This window comes from Pyrus communis, chromosome 1 (assembly GCF_963583255.1).
Source record: "Pyrus communis chromosome 1, drPyrComm1.1, whole genome shotgun sequence".
NCBI classification, from domain to species: domain Eukaryota; kingdom Viridiplantae; phylum Streptophyta; class Magnoliopsida; order Rosales; family Rosaceae; genus Pyrus; species Pyrus communis.
Window position 1 is genome coordinate 42,526,092 of NC_084803.1, and position 22,622 is coordinate 42,548,713.

Below are 22,622 nucleotides of genomic sequence, written 5' to 3' on the forward strand. Positions count from 1 at the left end.
CATTTTTTCTATAAAAATGAAATCTAAAGAAATTTAGATACAGACAAATATGTGTCTTTTGGTAATTGTGCAAAGACTTGAGAAATCTAGAGTTCTATATATTGATAGCAAGTAAAGGACTAGAAAGGCGGTTCCTGTCAGTGACTAACCTAACATCTAATCTAACAAAATCTATCGTTTGACAAAAAAAAAAAAAAAAAAACACAGTTGGCATAAATCTGTGTGCATAATCAAGTTTTGATAGGTCTTATACGTTTTAATTTGTTCAACCAATTTGGAAAGTGAGTCATCTTGACGTTAACTATATTATTCGTTCATCCTTATCTTTATATTAATTACTCAACCCACAGAGGAAACTTCACAATACTAAATCTTTTGGTGTAACTATATATTTACACAAAGGGGTAGATGAATAAATTGGTTTTGAACTCGCCATTCGCGAGTATCGAACCTAAAACCTCTCACTTACAAGAAATTCAAACGTCTACTCATGATTACATAACACTAAACCAAACACAAATTTTGCTAAAGAAGCGTTCAAGATAATCTACTAAACGCGGGCATAAAAACCCAAAATGTAACTCAAAACTTGGACTTGAATTGAGTAAAATTAGACTCTCAGTATAAACATCAACATAAGATAAGTAGTTACAATTCAATCTGATTCCGGTAACCGTAATTGAGATTGACTCGGGATCAAATAAAATAACATTTGGACGCCTCGCAGAACCGAATGAAGTCTGTCATTTGCTCTCATCCCTAATGGCCATGCTAGTTTAGAGTATGGAAAAAGAACCGTGTGGATCAAGCATATGTCACGGTACAAACCAAGTGTGTCTGATCTCAAATGGAACAAGGAGAGTGAATTCTCAAACACTAGAATGCCGAGATCAAAAGCAAGGATGCAAGTGCAATGTTGAGAAGGCTCCTTTGTGATCCAATACACAATTCCGTTCATATATGTGAATCTGGATTATAATAAATGGACATCAGTTAACGGTCGACTTGACAGAATTTTTAATAGATGTATGAAATTGCAATGAAATATTATGTAAATGTTTGAAATTGAAATGTTATAAAAATGTTGTATGAAGTTGCAATTGCATCCAAAGCTGAAGGGGTAAAATATAATTTACCCTCAGAGTTACATTACGAGATTATTGTCTAGTTCTTCTTATACTTGTATATTAACAACTATGCCAAATTATGTCACTCTTTTATGAACAACAATGCATAGATTCTAAATAAATAAGGTGAAGCCAATAAGATATGATATAACTCTCTAGGGACTCATACGTGAGATTTGAAGTCATGATAATGCAAGTTATTAGAAAGAGTCATGTTATTGATGCGGATATGTACCTCTGGTAAATCATGGATACGATGTTCGAGAATCAGGCACACGTCAAACCCTTTAGAGATTGAGTCATCTACTGATTCGTCTTGGTGTTCAGATGCGTCAATATTTCGCATCATTTGCTCTATGAAACATTAACCTAAAGAAATTTAGATCAAGATGTATCTTTTTCGTAATTGTGCAAAGGCTTGAGAAATCTCGGTTCCTTTTATTAACAAAAATTAAGGGTCTAGACGATGGTTTTACAAATACAGTGAGCACAAACATGTGTGCCGCATCAAGTTTTGACAGGTCTAATATGGTTTTAAATCGTTCAGACCAATTTGGAAAGTAAGCCATTTGGACGTTTACTATATCATCAGTTCATCCTTCATCCTTATCTTCATATTAATAACTCAACCCACAAGAGAATCTTCACAATATTAAGGATTGCCCGGCGCGTTATCTATTAAAAAATTAAATAATTAAGCAGAAAATAAGAAAAAGTGGGGGGGGGGGGGTGGTGGGGGATGATAATCGAGGTAATCTACATTTAACACATTATCCTTAAATATTTAGGACTCGTTTGAGACTACTTACCATTATCTAGACCCAAAGTAGGTAAAAATCACCGAAACGAAAGTGCAGGTTAAAATAAAAATTTTAATTAAATAAAAAGAGATGAATGGTGAGGGTAAAAATAACATCTCCAATAAGAATAATTAGTAATTAGGAATTTTTACAGGAGTGCATGAAATATTAATAATAGGGAGCTTTATATATAGAGACAAAAATGTTAACTATATTTCAAGGAATTCCACTAGCTTTTAAACTTGTCAAGTAGAGACAAAAACATAAAAACAACTAAAGCCCAACCCAAAAACATGGAAACAATGTTTTAAAATACTAGCCATACCCCTAAGGCTTTAGGGCAACTAATAGAACCTAACCCTTACAACTCCAACAAATTTAATATGTGTCATAAGCTCAACTATTTATGCAGCATCAGTTTTCAATCAATTTGTATCCATTATTACTATAATCAGTTCAACTTGTCCTCAACCATTTTTGCATAATCAGTTCAATCAATCATTACCCACTTTTGCAGAATCAGTTCAATCAGTCCTTGATCATTTTTGCAGAATCAGTTCAACCTGCCTTCGACAATTTTTGCAGAATCAGTTCAACCCGTTTTCGACAACTTTTGCAGAATCAGCTCAATTAGTCATCGACCATTTTTGCAGAATCAATTCAACCCGTCCTCGACCATTTTTGCATAATCAGTTCAACCCGCCTTCGACCATTTTTGCAGAATCAGTTCAATCTGTCCTCGATCATTTTTACAAAATCAGTTCATTTAGTCCTTGACCATTTTAGCAGAATCATTTCAATCCGTCTTCGACCATTTTTGCAGAATCAATTCAATCTGTGCTTGACCATTTTTACAAAATTAGTTCATTTAGTCCTTGACCATTTTAGCATAATCATTTCAACCTGTCTTCGACCATTTTTGCAGAATCAATTCCACCTGTCCTTGACCATTTTAGCAGAATCAGTTCAACCTATCTTCGAGTATAGGGGTGGGCATGGTTTGGTTCGATGTATTTAGGATGAAACTGAAACCGAAGCCGAATTTTTTTACGATTTGGTTTGATGCGGTTTTGAAGCTTGAAAGGATATGGAACCAAACCATTTGGTTGCTGTTCGGTTTCAAATCATTTACAAACTAAATACATTATGTCATCAATACAACCCAATTGAAAAAGAAATTAATGATCACCATATTAAAATTCAGAGGTATTCGTTGATCTACCCCCTAAACTTGTAAGGATTAGCCAATTCCCCCACCACCACCCCCCCTTCAACTTTAATTTTGGCCAATTTTCCCCCTCAACTCTCATAATTAGTTAATTTCCCCATTGTTGTTAATTTTTCTGAATTTTCCCTTTATCATTTCATTAAGTATGTCGCGTGTTATCCACGTGAGCCCCTTTTCACCAAAAAAGAAATTGACCAAAAAAGAGAGAAGCACCCTAGTTCTTTAGCGTGGCAATGACTTTCGACACCGCTTACAATCCACAACTCCTTGGCACCACTAAGCCCTCCCATGAAACATTTCAAATCATAGCCAACCGGTGACGATGCCTACTAACCCTCCCATGAAACCCTTCCATTTCAATTTTGTATAAAAGTAGCAAAAAAATTGACTTGAATAATGAACCTCCAAAACGCACCTGCAATTATATACAACCCATAAAGCAAACCCATCAATAAACCCCTAAATCTCACTCTCCATAATCGCAGAAACCCAACCCCAAACCCCCCACACATCGACGCCACTACAACAAACGCCGACAGTACTGCCGCGCCCAAAAAACATCAGGAAACCCACACAAAGCTTAGCTCAGGCAAAGGAATTGCCGTTTGTTGAATCAGAGCCTCCTGGGACGAAAAGGAAGTGAACGAGCTGGATAAGAGAGGCCGGGCAATGAGGGTGGGCAAGGAGAAGAGGGAAAGTGAGAAGGAGAAGGGAGCTGGGAGAGGTGGAAGGTCAAAAACGTAGAAAATGGCAAAAATCGATGGGGGGAAAGGGGAACGTGAATGAAGGTTAAGCAACGGAAGGGGAAGCAGATGAGATGATTGATGGGAGGGTTTTGAAGGGGAAGCAGATGAGATGATAGATGTGAGGCTTTTGAAGAGGAAGAAGATGATGAAGGTGGACGAAGAAATCGCGCCAGTGGAGTACTAGTGGACCAAAACGGGCTCGGCTCGGAGAAAAGGAAGAAAATAGAAAGTTTGGAGAAAAAAGAAGAAGATAGAAGGTTTGGATAAAATGACGTTTTTGTCCTTTAAGGTGGTCACATGGATAACACATGACATAGTGAATAGAAGAATGGATGGAAAATTCAGAAAATTTAACAAGGAGAAATTGACTATTTATGAGACTTGAAGAGGAAAATTGGTCAAAATTAAAGTTAAGCTGGAACTTGGCTAATCCTCACAAGTTCAGGGTGTAAATTGATAAATACCTCTAAAATTCAACTTGAAATAAAAATTAATAACTATTAAATGAAAATCAACCACATAATAACTAGTAAAGATTTAAATCACATCTTTGTAGACTTCGTTATATGACTAAAATTAGAAAAGAAGTGCTGCACGGAAATAGAGGTTGTGTTGCAATTACAGCTCCAAAACTCGTTTTACACGAGGAATGAATTGAATTTGAACAGCAACAAATTCACTACAATTCGTTTATCTTTAAGATTAATGCCCATGGGTTTGAGAACCTTGGCAGCATTACCCATCCCTTCACCAATAAAACTCAAATAGTATCTTGCAAAAACCCAGAACCTGTACTCCCTCTGCAACTCGCGAAGGACCAAGCTCCAGTCCACTGCAACTTTAACAATCCAAGGTCCTATGCACCGCGCCTCAAGCTCGCCGCCACACTGTTCTTCTCGCGCGCAGCCTGCATCGTCAGCCTTGCGTCTGCCCAATTTCGGAACTGCAAACAGCACGGTCTCAGCAATCCTCGGCTTCGGGGGCTGAAGGTTTTGGAGATTTGGGCTTCGAATTTTTAGGATCTGTGGAATTGGTGAGAACCGGAGACGGAGCGAAATAAAAAATATGAACCCAAATTGTTGAATCAAATTAAAAAACAAAAAGAAAAGAAATCGGAATGAAATTGAAACAGAACAAATTGGAATGAAAGATCAACTTCCTGCCATTAGTAGCTTTCAAACAGAAGAGGGGCAATTTGGTCACTTAACACAAGTGCATTAAAATTTGTCTCTTCTTAAAATAATTAAAAACCATTGTCTCAGTTCAAGATTAAAGTTTAAAAGTACACCTTAGGTGTAATTTTTCCTTAATAATACTATGTAGTAGTAATCGAAACCTAAAACTATTGTAGTATCCAAACTAGGGCTGGGCATTTTAGAAAAAGAACCGACTGAACCATTCGAACCGCACCGACGGATTGGTTTGGTTTATTTTTTTAATCATAATTAATACGTGTAGTAATATAAATAATTAATTATTTACGAGTTATTGTGTATTCACCATATGTAAATAAAACTCGATTCGTTTCAAAATCCCTTTTCCTTTCATTCAAAAAGCAAATAGCAAAAAGAAAATGCAACCTTTTTGTGCCTAAAATGCAGAGAGCAATGAAATTATGAAAGGAAAACAAGGCCACCATTTGGCGAAGGTAGCAAATGCTCTTTGGTGCTCTCCTTGGCTGAATTATTTGTGTTTTCCCTCGAGGAATCAATCATATTGGTGATACGTTATGTTGCTTTTGGAAAAAGAATTTGTTTTGTACTATCATCTTCACACAAACCAAAACCCAATCCAAATCAACTCACCACTGTTGGTTAACCGACCTTATCAGTTTTAGACCCAACTTGGTCGGTTTCAGTATGCAATTTTGCCCAACCGACTAGGTATGTTTGGTTTTGGTTTTGGCCCAAAACCCGACCCAAACCAATCCATGCCCACCCCTAATCTAAACTCATATGCATGCATACCGTTACACTAAATAACAACAAAGTCTTATTTCACTAAGTGGGGTCCTATATGAATCCTAAAACATCATGATTTTGATTAGTTATCGTCAAATTAGTTTAAATTTTGAGATTAGTGAGACAAATAGATTAAATTAAAATCATCAAACAATAATCAATAATGTATTGAGTATCACCGTCACTTTAGTGTCGTGAGCAAAAATATGTCCAAAATCAAAGGCTTTAAGTTGGTGACTTGAGGGAATATTAGTTGGAGTTGAATTAATTGAATTTTGAATTGGAAGATAAAAGGAGAAAATATGAATTTTAGCCCAAAACACCTAACTCTCCCCAGCCTGTTGAATTTGAATACCCTCAAATGGGCTCATTTTAGCCCAATTAGATGGCCCAATAGTATCTATACATTCTCGCTCTCTAAACTCGCAACAACTCTCTCCCCTTCCCCCTTCTCGTAGAAAAAAACCACAGTGAAACGTTCTCTTCTTCAAATAATCAGCTGCCTGCACTGGTACAGTATCTTTCTCTCCCTCGTTAGAATAAAGTTTGAATTTTTATTAGTTTCTTGGGTGTTGAGGAATCTAGGGTTTTCTGCAGTTGTTTGGTTTTCTTGTTTTTAGGGTTTTGTGTTGCTTTGATCGAATTTGGGGTTAGAGAGTTGCTGGAAAAAAAAAAAGAATAATTATTTGTTTGGGTTGTTTAGTAATGCTTTAGATCTGTTTAAATTCGAGACGTTTAACATTAACAATGAAGTTTCTAATTGACCGAATGGTTGAAAGTTTTTATATTTTGGTTTCCCCAATTGCAACTTAATTTCTTGGGTTTTTTTTTTATTATTATTAATTTTTGCTTAAAGAGGTGAACTTGTATGAAATTATGACTTAATCGTTATAGCTTTTGTGGAATGAATTGGAAATTCTGTGGTATGTGCAGTGCGGAGCAGGGATAGTTTACTTTTTGGTTAGAAAATGAAGCGGAAGCGAAAGAACAAGAAAGGAAAGCCCAAAGGGTCTGTGGGGGGAGGAAATGAGGCGGTTTCAAGTGGGGCTATCGTAGATTTGGAGGATGGTACAAATATGGATGAAGACGGTAATTACGATAATAAGTATGAGTCTGGAATGGAAGTTGATACCCCTTCGTCGACTGGGACTGATCAGCATATCAATCTTGCCAATATTAATCCTGACGGTTCAATTGATAGGGGTGTTGGGAAATCAGTGGGAAGAGTTAAAGTGAAGCTTAAGACTTCGAGAACAATGGATTCTCAGCCTACTTCATCAGATGCATACACTCAAAGCGATACAGATAGAAGTGGCCAACAAGTTGGTTTGGAAAGACAAGGTCTGGTTTCTGAGAAAATGGAGGATAGTGCCAATTCATTGCATGAAGTAAACGTTGGTGCTTCTGTGAACACGTCGAAGAAAACTGGGGGTATAAAGATTAAGTCATCAAAGGTGTTGGGTTCTAGTGTCAACCACAGTACTGATCCTGTTCCTGCACGGACTGAGAGTCCACATAAAAGAGAATCAAAGATGGCTGATCAAAGTTCTCGATATAATAAGCAAGAATTAGATACTGCACTGACGGTATGTTGAGAATTTTGAAATAGATCGTATTTCTTTTGGGTCATGTAAACCTTTAATTTAGTGTCACCGGTTTCTGTTTCAAGTGCGCTTTTGTGTACGTACTTATATTTGTCTTCACTTATCACGTACACAGATAATAAGGAAGGTGATGAAAATGGATGCTTCTGAACCCTTTAATGTCCCTGTGAATCCTGAAGCTTTGGGAATACCTGTAAGTTTGATTTTCGTTTGTACTCAATGTACATGCATGTTTTGGTCTTCAGAGCTAGAAGGTGAAAAATGCAAAGCAGTAAGGGAAAAAGGTGAAAAATCCTCAATAACACTCCTACAGTCCCTAAAAGAGAGAACTTCTGAAAATTCCTTGATAGGCAGTTTAAACTGCAGCTCACATTGTTGCAAAATACATTATTCTCCTTAAATTACTAAATCCTATGAAGCACGGATACGTTGGTCACCCATGTTTACAGAAACAAAGGAAACAGCTGCTCATGGTGCGTTGAATACCCATGTTTTTCACAAAGTATGCACTAATGAGAAGAGAAAAAATTTTGGTTGCTTTCAACAAATCTTATGTTAAGTTGTTAATTTTTAGGAACTGTAAATGCTTTTCAATCTCTTCTCTTCTATCAGGCATGTTCCTTTTCCATGAAGTAGGCATTGTAAGCTTGTTCTGATTTTTTACTCCTTTTAATTTTTGGGATATTGAGGGCTTCTCAGAGGGTTGTGGCACCAGATTCTGTTTCCTTGGCTGATACTACCTTATATTTGTTATGCCTGAGGCTTGATTCATTTGTATAGCCCATTGTTTTACGTATATGCTTTTTAATGGGATGTGATACAAGTGGGCCTGATGGGTTGGTCTTCAGAGCTAGAATCACGAAATGATTTTATATGGATGTTTTCAAAGTGTAACCATGCTCCCTAATGTGCAAAGCATATGCATACCGATTATTTGCTAGACTTCTGTGTGCCTCAATTGGATGATCACAAGACTCCTACAAGTTCCCGTTGTGATTCAAGTCCATCAAAAGTGCTTAGTTTCGAGGAACTATATTGATAAGATTATTGAATAGTTTATTTATGTTTATTGCATGCGACTCTTGTCAGATACACATTGCACACAGATTTGAGCTTGAACCTTTTCTTTTTCCTTGGTAGGTTTTTTTTGTATGCTCCATTTCATCTCTTTGAGGTTTGGTTTCTGAATGTTATGCTATGAATGCTGTATCATACCTATTTTCTTTTCTTCATGCTTTTATTAATGGCATTGTGTTTTGTTTTGTGGGCATGGGGTTTGTCTGGAATCAGGATTATTTTGATGTGATAGATACACCAATGGATTTTGGAACCATATGCAACAATCTTGAACAGGGTGGCAAGTATAATAATTCCGAGGATGTTTTCAGAGATGTTGAATACATTTGGAACAATTGTTATAAGTATAACAGTAAAGGTGACTACATTTTGGATCTTATGAGGCGGGTGAAAAAGAATTTCACTAAGTATTGGACTACAGCCGGGTTGTATAATGGACAACCAAGAGGAACTAATGGTGAGGGTTTTACAGTTTTGCCTTTTCCCTTGTTGATACTTTTTAATCTTCTTTTTCTGTCCTGAATTTGACAACCAACCTCCTTTTGGATGCTAATACCGTAGCCTTCTCTGGGAATTTACCTATTACCTACCCATATATTATTGCAAGATTACCAGAGTCATTGACCCCGGAAGTAATAAAGAACTACAAGATGCACTTAAAGGCAATGGTTGTGAAACCTTATTGAAAGAAGAGGATGTAAATAATGACCGCTCCTTGATTGGATATATGTGATATGACTAATTGTAGGTTCATGTTTCGAACTGTAGTTGTTGAAAAGAATAATGTAAGAATTGAACGTAATGTCTGCTAAAATGCCAAAGTATTCTATGCTAGATCCGAGAATTTATTAAAAATTAAGCGAATAGTTTGCTCTGAAAGTTTATATGTAGTTGATGGGTTTCTCTGCTTGTAATATGCAAAGCTATGCTCAGCTATTGACTTTGCTTCAGGTGGCTTCTCTGGTTGGTTTAGATTTTTGGAGTCCCTAGTGTCCATGTTTATGACAGCTACCTGAGCATTGTTAATTATCTTCATGCTAGGTGTTGAAAGCCCTCAAGAGATAATGGCTTCATCTGATCAGGGAAAAGTACATGTTAAAGGTGGCCAATCAAAGCAGAAAACACGAAAAGGTCATGGGTATGTTTTTACATCTTAATCTGTGTTGATTTGTTCCTTGAAACTATCAATCAATATGATATGCAGATTGTTTCTGAGTGTAGTAATTTCGAGAAACTTCCTTTTATGGTTTAGGGTTTTTGCACCTTCCTTACCAATATATGTAATTACCGGTAAATGCCTTTTTTTTTTTTTTTTTTGACAAGCAACGATACAGCGATTTATTAATAGGAACCAAAAATTACAAGAGGATTTATTAATGGCTTTTATACCAGCAAGCAATAGCCATTACAGTTGTTGGGCAGTAGGTTCCAAAGCTCATACCAGCATATTTATGTTGTAGTATAACTAACTATGAGTGCCTTCTTAGCAGATAATTGGGCAAGGCTGTAAAGCCGTGGTAAAAGGCTTTTCCCTTGCTACGCTTGATTACAGTGTCACACTATTATTATGCAAAGGGATGTTTTATTTCCTGATGCTAACAACATCTGCTTTCTCATTCATTGTATTTATTTCTGTGTTTCATTTTCTTATAGTCGATAAACAATGTGTTTTTTTTTTTTTTTTTTTTCTGTGCTGAGGAGCTTAGGTATGCCTTGTATAATTTTCTGGTTCCATGTAATTCCTTTCATTTATTGCATTCTCAAAACAATGATGTTTTAATCCATTTGACCTGTTTCTTGAGGTGGAGGGAATTTTTGGGTTCTGGGAGATTGTTATAGCGTATGCCTGGGTAGAGGCATGTTTCATATGATACATGCGAGTCAAAGTCAACCAAAACTGTTGTAGTTGCTTTTTCTTATAAATTGTGTATGCAGGTACTGTACTCAAGATTGTTGTAGCATAGTAATTTTTATTCCCTTAATTTTTTGTAATGTTAACATTTAGAAGTGAACATCACATCCCACAGTTCTCCCCATGCAATGAACACAAACACAGATAAATTGCATGCAGTGTTGTAACTTCAAAATGATATTCAATTTGATCTCTTAACTTTTATAGCGCGATACTAGAAAAAGGTTTTCTTATGTTTCGAGATTTCTTCCATTTTCAGAAGGCATCATAAAGCGGATTGCTTATGTGCTATCTGTGTTCTAAAGCGCCGTAGAAGGGAGCGTGAGGAGAATGATCAAATTGCAAAGGGCCATGGAGCTAGTGATAATAGTCTTGCTCAAGAACTCAAGCAAGAGGTAAGTTGGAAGTTTTAGCCAATGGATCCATTCAGAAAATGATTATTAAAGTGGGTTTTCCCTTTGAATTCCTGCAATCAGATGCATTGCTAAGTATGTAATTAAGTAAATTAGTAAATACATAAAAACTATATGAGGAATTTTAAGAGATGTCATGAACTAGTAAAATCTTTGTTAATTCACCATTAGCTCTTTATTTCACATTTAAAATTTTTGGAAAACTAATGAAAAGGGCTTGAAAACTTTGAGTTTTAATGATAAGGACAAAATAAAGGGTAAAGTGAATAGTACCAGGATTGATTTTTTAGTGTAAAAATGTGGTTTTTCATTAAAGTGAACAGTACCGTGGGCTTGTCGTCAAAACTCCCTAATTAAAATTGCAATTTTCATTCAGTGTTAATTTTTACAGATCTGATCTGCTCTTTGGAGGGTGTTTTCATTTGTGTACAAGTATTGAAATTAGGAAGAGTAACAGGAATTCGAAATTGGACTTTTCTGAACTGTAATTTTTCGTGAGAATAGTAGTATAACCAGTTGATTTAATATTGATTGGAGCATCTTGTGCCATACACAAATGAATATTAAGAGATAGAGAAGAAACTATTGGCTAATTTTTTTTCATGCTTAGGGAGTATTTCCAGGAGGACAAGCGCATTGATATTTGGGTATTTTCTTTTTGCCTTTCCTTTAAAGGCTTGTTGCATACTGTAAGTGTGGGGTGAGCCCATAGCTAGTTTGTGGGTTTTTTTTTGCTTTCTTTTGTCATTGGTTTGGACCCAGTTTCAGAAACTTAACTAACCTTGAAGTTGTTGAGTTCTCTAGTTCTCTCTTTTATTGAAAACGTCTCATCGCAGCCACGTGACCAAAATGATTAGACAGGGTATGGAAATTTGAGTTTGTTAGCTTTTTGCATAAATCTTACATTAGTCAATTGATTGGTAACCTGCCTCTTCCTACTTGGAGTCCATCCTTGATGATTTAGTAGGCTAAAGTACTCTGTGATGTGCAAGTTTTAGCATGGATGGCTCAAGGGAGAGTGGATACCTGTGAGCTATTGAAAAGAAGAGGCCTAATATTAGCTCATCACCTTTTTGGTGCATTTCAATAGAGCTGAAAGCGTTGATCGCCATTTTTCTTAATTTTCCCATTGCCTTGGGGTTGTAGTGTATGTTATTTTGAAAGCAGGGTGTTGTGTGATTACCCCTTAAGATGTATCTCCCATCACCAATAATTATACTTTGAGGTTTTACATTATAAGGGACTGCCTTGGACAGTTGCCTTTTACTTGTGAAAAAAGACATTCGATAGTTAAATTGCAAACTTGGTTAATGTAAGTTCTTATTATCTATTATTGATGTATTTATTTTCATTATTGCTACTGCTACTGCTGGTAATCCTACTATTATTGTTAGATGATTATTAATTTATTACTTTTGAATCATCTCTCTTTAGGAATCTTCACTTGCGGAAAGTCCAGGTGGGAATTCATCTTCGGATATGGATGGATCATTGGAGCCCAATGCAGATGCGGAGGTAGAAGAAAAAGGAGAGGATGTGAAAATGGGGGTATCCAAGCAGCAGTATGGTCCTTCAGGGGAGAAGCACGAGGAGGAGGATGATGATGATGAGGGGAATGAGGAAGAAGATAGTGACACAGAGATGAAAGATGAAGATAATGGTGAAGCACTAGAGCAGTTTGAGAAATCAAGAGAAGAGCCTAATAAACAATTACAACCGATAACAGCAGAGGTTTCCGCAGGAGTCCAAACTGCTACAAACAAAGATAATACATCAATGCAGCAGGAGGAAGGACTTGTAGCAGATAAGCAACCTAAGGTATAATATTTTGCTTTCTTTGGCATCACCCATGTTTGAAAAATCTTTTCATAAATAACATCCAGATATTACAGAACCTTCACCTTTCTTCATACCAATAGAAAGTAGATACACTTCAAATTATTATAAATATTTTTACTTAAGTAGGCAACCAGATATAGCAGGAGATACAATGGTTGGCGTCCTGGTTGAACATATATTTAACAACAATGCAAAAGAATTTCTCTATCAAGTAACAGATTCGAGGTCACAATGGATACACATCTTTTTCTTTTCTGTATTTGTTTTAACAGTCTTAGTCTAAACTGTGAAGTTTAACAAAACGTGCTACTGCAAAAGGATTAACAAAACGTGCCACTGCAAAAGGAGCACGTTTTAATCTTTATATTTTTATGAGGTTTGAAATTTGCATTTGAAACTTTATTCAATTTTGAAGGTGCATGTGAAAATTACTCACTCATGGCCTAATTCAGTCGCAGGAATCGCAAGAAAGGAGGCATAAGAAAGTGAAAGCATATGAAAGTCTGCAATTTGAGAATCCGATGCTTTTGGACCTATGTGGGACTCTCTTCCCTGACAATAGTAAGTCTATCTGGAGTGGACCCCATTCACTGGTTCAGCATCACAGTTCTCGTACCAGTTCCATTCACGCAGCTATTAAAATGCTCATGAAGTAGGTCCTATCTTTTGGGCATATGAGGTAACTGAACATATCTCGGTACATGCATGCTTGTGCAAACCAGTGTTTAGTTGTTACTGATGCGTAATGGAAAATCGAGCAATAGGATGGAAACTCGGCTACAAATGTTCTAGATGGTAGTCTTCCAGTTCCTGTCATTCTCTACTTTCTTTCTACTTGTTTGGGAAGTAATAGCTTGAGATTTTCCGATTGCATACTGGTCAGTCTTGGTCGGAACCCAAGGACAAGCTGGAGACCTAATACGTTATTTACAAATGATGTAGCAGCAAGAGATTCTAAATTGGCTCTCTTAGGAGCATATGGAAATCTTATATCCATTGTATATATAGTTATCTGACATCGTTTGGCACTCTAGCAATGTGAGGCAAAACTCGTGCCTGTGGTTGTTTAATCCTGTGGAATTGTGGCGAGTGGTGCTAGAAAAGTATTAAACTCGAACTGGGTTTTTTTTTTCGTTTTTTTTTTTTTTTTTTTTTTTGGTGTTTCCGAGGAGAGGAGATTCAAACTTCGGATCTCTTTCAATGACTAATGTTGTGCATGATTTGTGTACTGTTTTCATAATAAGTATTTTTGTAATGTGAATGTTTGGAGTTGGTTGTCAGGACTCGAAGAGGATCGTTGTGTATGACTTTACCAGGTCATTTTGTTTTTTATACAAGCTAATTTAAACTAGGAGAGTTAGGTGTTCAGTCATATCCGAATCCATGGAGGTAAAAATGATTGGGCTGATGATTTTTGGTTTAGTCTGTTTTCAACATGTACTGGTGTCATCTCACATCTAAGCTTGGAAAACGGGTTGTGTTTGTATGATTTTTGGATTATACTGATTATCTCAATAGATCATGTCGTGTCAAGCCGGTTATCTTAAGGAGCTCTTAACAAATGACCCGACAAAGACCCGGCGTTAACGGCTAGTGTCATAGAAATTGTTATGCCTATTGATCTGGCAAACGATATCTTTACGGATGACCTGATAATGATCCGACTTGTTAACGGATTCTTAAACCGATGATCCAATAATGATCCGACACATCAACAAATTAACCCGAAACTTGTTATTCGTGCCGCTTCTTGTTTGGTTAACAAGTTGTGCAATAGTACTACTTTAGTGATATTCCTCTTCACTTGTAAGTGATAGATCTTAGATATGATTCTCGTTAAAAGCGAATTTAAGTCACATTATTGTTAGCCTATTATGAAGCTAAATTCATCTCCTCTCCTTAGTGTAGATAATATCGTTTGAATAAAAAATAAAAAATTAAAAAAGAGGTCGTGGAATAAATGGTCAAGCCTAATCACATCCCACGTTCCGTACTCGGTAAAAAGGAGCTATTAGTATCGACAACGAGGCAAACCTTAATACTGAAATAAAAGAGTGTACATGGAATCCGCTATCGATTTCTAACCATCAACTTGACATCTACAATTCAAAAATGCTTGTGTTTATGAACTTTCTGAGAAATTTGGGTCGACAATGTCTACGCGGTAGGCTTGAAAAATTGGCGACAAGTATAACCCTGAAATTTGAATCAACAATATCTACTGTAGGATACTGTAGGCTTTGGTGCATTCACGCACTAGGCCGATGAACTGGTGCAAATATAGAACGTTTGCCCTCCATGCAACCCCCGAAGACACGTCTTCTCTAAGATTCCACAGAAGTCCGCCGCAAGCATCTGACAGAGTAGCCGTGTTCATCTCATGGCAAATCGTACTTCACTTGTCCAAGGTACAGACCACAGGCAGGTGCCATGGGACTAGCAGCAGTCACCGTCTTTGCATTCAAGATCCTCTCGACTGTAAATTCCATTTTGTTTAGGAAAGAAAATAAGGGTTAGTTCATTACAAGAGTAGGATCAAATTACGAACAACAAAAAACATGGAAGAATCGATGCTGCCCACCATCAGGTACTTTTAAATCTCCGGTGCCAATGCATTTGAGTACACCAACAAGCAGTCTAACCTGCATAAATCTCAAAAGCCTCAGTAAATAGGTTGTAAACTGCTTGAACTGGAGGTACATAGACTATAATTAGACTCCAAGATGAATTTCCAATCAATTTTTGGTATAACTCTCAGTTTCGGTTGGCTTCATTTGAAAAGAAAAAAAAAACTAATAAATTACCCAAAATATAAGTGTGGTAGAAATTAAACGATTCTGTAGAACTCATGACACAGCGCTAAATAAAGAGGGCACAACGCATTTATACGAGAGATATACAAAATAAAATTTTGAAAACTCAAAAAGGAGAACAAAAAATTCAAGTAATACGTATAATGCAAATAAATCCCTGTTAATTATGTCCAAATTCACTAATGATAGATTTGTTAAGTTATTTTACGGGGGATGGTGGTATTGTCATTAGGGACGGGAACACTCAAATACTTTTAGGCTAGCAAAGTACACACCCAAAAGTAACCAAAAACAGTGCAAACTCGAGAAACGTTACCCTCTCCCTATGAACAGGAGTCAAGATAGCATAGACAGCAGGCGTGAATGAAAGATAAAAAAAAACAAGAAAAATTACGTTTAGGAACAAGAAGAAAGCATACAACACATACAAGAAATAATAAGCAAGATGTTTAGGAAGAAGAAACTCAACCTGGTGGTATAGAAAAGAACGTGCTCGTGCGGTTACCACAAAGCAACGGTGTTTTTTTCTCACGCCAAATCCTTGTCCTTCATTGAAACTAGAGGGTGTATCAGTCTCTGATTTGTTAGCGTGGGCATGAGGATCTTCCTCCACTAAATTGTTTTGTTTCCTCTCCATTATTGATGGAAAACAAGGACTTGACACTACCTCAGAAACATTAAGTTCATCCAACGTTCTGATTGGCGACTTTGCCTATAAATAACATAAGTTAAAAACATTATTCTTTTCCTTAATTTAGAGAACATCAAACACATACAACACATACAGGAAATAAAAGGAAAGAATATACAAGATAAGCTAGAATGAGTAAGCTACGGTATAATGTCAATAGTAAAGCATTCAACACTTCGAAATATCTTCCTAATTACGTAAGTTACCTGTTGAAATATCTTCCTAGTACTTCGTAAAATACGGAAAGGGTATACTACATAAAAAAATTAAGTACATGTATTATTCCGCAACTTTACTAAAAAAAATACTTTGAAAAATTTGGCCATTTTTTTTAATTTTAATATTTTATTTATTAAAATTATTTATTTATTTTTAATACTTCAATAATATATTACACACAAAACGTATGTACGTATGTGTCTAATACTTTGGAGTTATAAAAAAGGTTGAATTTTAAGAATCATTAAAACGTGTACAGAAAATGGAAGTATTTTTGAAAAATACGTACTTACATGTATAATAAGCGTATTATATGTGAATTTGAAAAATACGTACTTACATGTATAATAAGCGTATTATATGTGAATCTACTAACTATGTCACATATAAGTTCTTGCCAACCTTTTGGTGAACGTTAACTCACAGATGCATCCTCAATCTGAATGAAGGTTAAGAAAAGGACTATCTCAAGAGACAGTGGATACCAAAGACCATAAAGAGACGGGAATATCACAGATGCTTTATCAACCAATAAAGATACATCTCATCATATACTTTTTTTTTTTGTGGGTAGAAAAGAAACAAAAACCTCATAGTATAATATCAGCAAGCAAACAAGGGGAAGTACATTAAATCCTAACTAATTAGGAGGTAAGGAACAACCTGACAACCTGCTGCCCTAAAGGAACTAAAATCATGATGTCCAACCAGAACTTTGCATGCTTCCTGCATCAATTTGAATCAAGGAAATTGCATTAGACGAAAAATTAATGACCAGATATATTTAGAGCAAACATAATATTTGCCAAAACTGCAAAGGAACCTGCATAGAGCAAAGATCCAGCTCCTCAGGTACATGCCATGCCCGGTCTTTTTCAAAAGTTGACAAAGGCTCTGGTCCGGACAGAAAACGGTAGAAGTACCTGAGGAAATTTCAACAAAGCCAAAAAAAAAATTTATGTATGGCCCCTGAATCTCAGGCCTAACTACATCATTATTCAAACACAATCCAAAACAATATTGCTATGTTATATATTCTAAACAAAATTAGCTTACTGTAACTCAACCATTGAAAGGTTATGATCCATTCTACAGAAGTTTATCTGGTGGATACCACCATACCATGTAAAATGGCAGATAGCTGCAATCTAGTTTACATTTGCCAGACTAACTTGAATATTCTACAAGTCAAGTAAGCATGGAAAAATATGTATACGTACCATTAAGAACATGTATGAGTCCCCAGACATAACTTAAGGTTGCAGTTGTTTTACGTAATTTCAGATTCATGAGTACCTACGTGCGCTCTTGGGCTTTATATCGAGCATGAAAATCAGCTGGAACACTTCGGACATCTATCAACATCACGTCACCTTCATTCTTCTGATGGAACAAAAACGAAGTGTCAGGATCTCCTCATTGAAATAAAACTATAAAGTATATATTGGCTATGGTTTCAAATCCGCAATTCCAGATATACAATCAAACAAAGTCTCCATCTGATATTTTTGTGATTCGAACAATCAAAGGAAAGCACACCTGTAAGAAATGATTCACTGCTTTTTTTACCACTGCAGGTTCATGGGGTTCTAACTGCATTTCAACAAAATAAAAGTAACTTTTAAATCAACCAGAGCTGTTCAAATATGAGGGTGCCTCTGTGTATGCATGCAAAACATGATCCTCTACCTACACTGAATACCAAAATAGGGCTATTAAAAGACAACAATTATCACCGACGCACTTCTTTAACTAAAAGTCCTTGAAATTTAATTATGACTCAAAGGCCTAGTCTTTAGCTTCAGAATATGATGTTTCTTAATGGATTGATAAACATCAAATTTAACAGCATTTCACTCCACTTGCCCCGTCAATTATATGCAGTTGTATTATAAGTTAACATATTAATTTTCAAATGAAATACCACTTCGCCAGGCTTCCTTTTGCTAATACGCTCAACATCTACATGACAAACATTCGACAAGGCATGGACTCCAGCATCCTACAACAGCAAAAGAGAATACATCCACCGCATCTCCCAGTTAATATAACGCTTGCTAGAAAATAAAGACGACAAAGTGAAACTTAATACTCTTAATCTTATACTTCTTATGAGATAAAAAGTCGAAGAAAACCAGCAATAGTAAATTCCAAAGACAACAAAGTCCCAAGTAGACTTACCGTTCGACTTGAACAGAATATCGAAACCGGCTGCCCAATAAATTTACGAAATGCCTCCTACAAAAATCAAAAGATCAATTAACCAACCACTTGATTTGCAGCAAAATTAGCATTTCGAATGGAAGAAATTGAGGTTCCACCATAAAACCAATTGGCAATATGGGGAGTAACCCAACCTCTTATAAGCCCATGCAAGGTCCCTCCTCTCATCAATGTGGGACTAATTCTCAACCATAAAACCAATTGGCAATATGGGGAGTAACCTAACCTCTTAGCCCATGCAAGGTCCATTCTCTCATCAATATGGAACTAATTCTCAACACGAATAATACATAAACTGCAACGATCCGAAGCGGAGGAAATGAAAGGACAAAACAACTTCAAGGGCAATGAAATTTTCATTGGTAACGAAAAAAGATTGAGCATTTATCATTCAATCTCAAATTCCACAGAAATCACCTCAAGAACGCCAACAACTGTGCGGCAATTGGACTGCTGCTGCGAGCCCGAAAAGCGAGTACCAATGTACTCGATTGCCAGAAGATATCGCTGGATTCGAGGGTGTTGGCTCATCGATTGCGGTTGCTGTGACTCGTGATCGCCGTCGCTGAGATCGTCGGCGGTTTTGGAAATCTTTGAAGGCCTTTGGGGAGATTGGGAGTTGCTGATGCTATCTAGTTCGAGTGGGTGCTTAAGATTTTCTGACATTGGACTCCAGAGTTTTGGTGGTGCAAAGTTTTGAACCTTGGGAAATCAGGGTTTAAGGGCTTTAGCTATTGTTTGAATGCAGGGTTGTACCCGAAACCGGACCCGCATTTCATATACTGTAAAAGAAAAATACAATGTAACCATATGCTTGGACGAAAAAATTTAAAATTACTAAGAAATTTTAAAATGACGGAAATTGAATTGACAAGATTTTATTTTTTTGAATTTGTGAATTTTCTTGTTTGGTTAACCTAAAATAACAGAGAAATTGAATACGGAATTTGTTATTTTTAAGCTCTCAATTATAGAAATTGGGAAACGACGCATATTTTCATGGAATTTAAACTTGGGAATTGGAGGTCCCAAATTCCAAGTTTTTTTTCACGCGAAAATTCTAAATTCCTATGTTTATGAGTCCAAACAAGGGTTGGTTCATGTCAATTTACAAATTTTGATTTTTATGTAAATTACAAGTTTATTTCCCTCATTCAAATACAATGTAAAAAAGTATCAAGACAGACTTACATGCACAGGTCTTACCTATGCACTTAAGCACTAATCAATTAGTGATTTAATATGCATTTAGTTTGACTGATAAATATTTTTTAATGATTTGAACCGTTTGCTTTATAAATCTTCTTTAACAGTTATCCTTACCAAAATTCATTCAAATCGAAAAGATGTTTTTGTTCTTTTATCTAATTGTGACATAGAACAAAGACAAGAACGGTGTCATCGGACTACAACGAAATGATCAGGTCAATGATCAAATAGCTAAATGATTCTCAATTTGACTATAGTTAACTTTAATTAAGTTCGACTCTAGTAAATAATTTATTATAATAAGTTCATTACATGGCTGAGCTAAATCCAATGGTGGAGTCTGCAATCACTTGAGCAAGTAATTATGGGTGTTGTATTCACACACCTTTTATAAATTTCTATCATTTGGTTTCTTCTGTACAATCCATCCTCGAATGCCGAAAATTAAAATGAGTGTAAAATGTAACATATAACATGAGGTGTGTGGATAACACCTTATAACTGAACTAAATTTTCTATTTCGTAAAGACTAAATTAAGGATAATACTTGCATTCCTCTATTGGGGATGAGCTCATTATCCACTTGAAATAACGTTGCTGAAGAAAGTTGAAATTCTAACGTAAAATCAATTGGCAATTGGGGAGTGGCTCAATTGTTTATAAACACATGCAAGTCCCTTATTTCCGGATGAGGATCCTCTCCGAATTCCCTTTGTGGGAATTCTAGAGATCCTTATATCCTAGTCATTCATCGTACATCATGCAACCAATTTTCGTTAAGTATTATTTGTGTTTGATTTTAAATAAAAAAAATTCAAAAAATCCAACTGCACGATATACGATGAATTGTTAGAATGTGAGAATCCCCACAATTTGAATCCATATGAGATTTCAAATCCCTTATTTCCCAAAAAAAAAAAAAAATGATTGGGTAAATTACAAAAAACTACCTCAACTATTGGTGTCACGACACTTTCATATCTCATCTTTTAAAATTGACAATGTCATACCTCATCTTACGAATTTGTACCAATGTCAAACTTCCGTTAGTTTTTCTATTAATTTCTCAGTTAAGTGCTGATGTGGCTAGAGACAGGACATATTTTTTTATTAAAAAAATAATTAAATATTAAAAAGAAATAATTAATTATTAAAAATTTTATAATAAAAAAAATAAAAAACCAAAAATAACCCATCAACCCGTGTCCCCCCTCCCGAAAAACCCAGATCCCTTTCTCTCCCAACCAACCTAGAGCTGGTCCCTGTTCATGTCGAGGAATCGAGGTCGTCGATGATGTTGATGTCTTCCTCGGGAAGAGATTGAAGGCTCTGATCAATTGCTACGCGTGCACGGATGGGAAGCTGGACTTAGCGAGCCCGATAGGGTTCGTGAGCTTGGCAGCGGCAATCAGAGAGAAAAGGAGGAGGAGGAGGTGAAGAGAGAGAAAGGTGATGAGGTGAGGGAGGAGAGAAAGGTGAGGGATGAGAGAATTCGTGCGTTCCATGGCTTGTAAGTCTGTGTTTTGGGGAGAGAGAGAGAAATGAGATAGGATAGAAGGGGATCTGGGTTTTCAGTGCACCTTCTCGAACCTCGCCCATTTTCTGAAACTTGATTCTGGGAATTGATGGTTTGGGTGTGTAGGAGAGGAAGGGGATCTGGGTGTGTGTAGAAGGGTGATGGGTGTGTGGGAATGGAAAAGGATCTGGGTGTGGGTTTGGTTTCCCTTTTTTCTTTTTTTTCTTTTTTTTGGTGTTAGCTTGATTTTTTTGGTTTCTTCAGTGGGGTGGTGAAGATGGAGGAAGAGAGGCGACGGTGGGGTGGTGAAGGAAGGTTGGGTATGGAGGGACCAAGGGAGGGATGGGTCGGGTTGGTAGGTCGTGGTGAGGGAAGGACGAGTGCAAGTGGGGAGAGGGATGGGAGTGAGACCGCATCCCAAAGAGAGGAGAGAGAAGAGAGAGAGAGAGAGGGTGATGGAGGAAGGTTGGGGGGACGGGAAAGGGTTTGGTGGCTGTCAAAGAGAAGAAGAAAAAAGGTTGGTGCAGGTAGAGGAAAGGGAAGGCCGTATCCCTTAGACCATTTTTTAATTTTTTTGGTTTTTAATTTTTAATTTTTTAATATTTAATTAATTTTTTAATAAAAAATAAGCCCCATCTCTAGCTACGTCAGCACTTAACTGAGAAATTAACAGAAAAACTACCGAAGGTCCGACATTGACACAAATTCGTAAGATAAGATATGACATTATCAATTTTAAAAGAATAGATATGAAGGTGTCGTAACACCAATAGTTGAGGTAGTTTTTTGTCATTTACCCAAAATTGTTTAACAATTAATATTGATGCCCGTATTATTAATTTCTTCTCTAAGTTTCTGAAGCCTTCGCTCTCATGGCCGTTTCCGTAAACTCTGGTGGCATTTGAGCAAGGAGATGTCCAACTCGGGAGATCCTCAGGCGGAGCAGTCGGAGCTCTTAACAGCTTCTTCCATACAAGCAACTTGGCACCGCCGTCGGCCACAGAGAGCCTTCGCCAATTTAGCGAGGGTCGTAGCCACAGAAGGTATTACTATAACTAGCCATGATACCATGGAATAAGTGCAACTCAATTGCACGACGCGTAAAGGGGGATTCTTGTTTCCGAATGTCAAAAGGTCGTATCAAAAAGTTAGAAGAAAATATAATGCAATGAACGGTTGTAATTCTAAATAACAATGAAGGTTTTTTGTGATAAAACGTCACATCTGTCGTGCTAATATGTTGC

General features: G+C 36.6%; 2 protein-coding genes and 1 long non-coding RNA gene across 4 annotated transcripts; 1 reads left to right on the forward strand and 2 right to left on the reverse strand.

Annotated features, from left to right (window-relative positions):
- Positions 1-405: 405 nt before the first annotated feature.
- LOC137730195 (uncharacterized) lies at positions 406-1,523 on the reverse strand. Its single transcript, XR_011068099.1, has 2 exons — positions 1,363-1,523; positions 406-968 (listed from the first exon to the last, which is right to left on the reverse strand). It is a non-coding gene; the product is annotated as an uncharacterized lncRNA (long non-coding RNA).
- Positions 1,524-6,284: 4,761 nt separating this feature from the next.
- LOC137712972 (uncharacterized) lies at positions 6,285-13,992 on the forward strand. 2 transcript variants are annotated; one of them, XM_068452192.1, is made up of 8 exons: positions 6,285-6,373; positions 6,796-7,448; positions 7,582-7,659; positions 8,757-9,000; positions 9,585-9,681; positions 10,715-10,850; positions 12,303-12,686; positions 13,160-13,992. In XM_068452192.1, the coding sequence occupies exons 2-8, from the start codon at positions 6,831-6,833 to the stop codon at positions 13,361-13,363; spliced, it is 1,761 nt and encodes a 586-aa protein (XP_068308293.1). In that variant the 5' UTR covers positions 6,285-6,373; positions 6,796-6,830; the 3' UTR covers positions 13,364-13,992. The 2 variants fall into 2 exon arrangements, with proteins under 2 accessions (XP_068308293.1, XP_068308301.1); XM_068452200.1 differs by having other exon boundaries at positions 6,308-6,373; positions 6,806-7,448.
- A 726-nt stretch (positions 13,993-14,718) lies between these two features.
- On the reverse strand, positions 14,719-19,369 carry LOC137710395 (uncharacterized). Its single transcript, XM_068449401.1, has 10 exons — positions 19,071-19,369; positions 18,612-18,668; positions 18,355-18,432; positions 17,970-18,023; positions 17,731-17,813; positions 17,254-17,353; positions 17,094-17,156; positions 15,990-16,232; positions 15,289-15,349; positions 14,719-15,183 (listed from the first exon to the last, which is right to left on the reverse strand). Exons 1-10 carry the CDS (start codon positions 19,317-19,319, stop codon positions 15,086-15,088), a joined length of 1,086 nt encoding a protein of 361 aa, XP_068305502.1. The 5' UTR covers positions 19,320-19,369; the 3' UTR covers positions 14,719-15,085.
- Between the last annotated feature and the right edge of the window lie 3,253 nt (positions 19,370-22,622).

Coding starts and splice junctions, on each gene's coding strand:
- LOC137712972 (XM_068452192.1), top strand. CDS start 6,831: ATGAAGCGGAAGCGAAAGAACAAGAAAGGAAAGCCCAAAGGGTCTGTG. Junction 7,449..7,581: donor AATTAGATACTGCACTGACG/GTATGTTGAGAA, acceptor TCACGTACACAG/ATAATAAGGAAGGTGATGAA. Junction 7,660..8,756: donor CTGAAGCTTTGGGAATACCT/GTAAGTTTGATT, acceptor GTCTGGAATCAG/GATTATTTTGATGTGATAGA.
- LOC137710395 (XM_068449401.1), bottom strand. CDS start 19,319: ATGTCAGAAAATCTTAAGCACCCACTCGAACTAGATAGCATCAGCAAC. Junction 18,433..18,611: donor TATTCTGTTCAAGTCGAACG/GTAAGTCTACTT, acceptor TTGCTGTTGTAG/GATGCTGGAGTCCATGCCTT. Junction 17,814..17,969: donor CAGTGAATCATTTCTTACAG/GTGTGCTTTCCT, acceptor TTGTTCCATCAG/AAGAATGAAGGTGACGTGAT.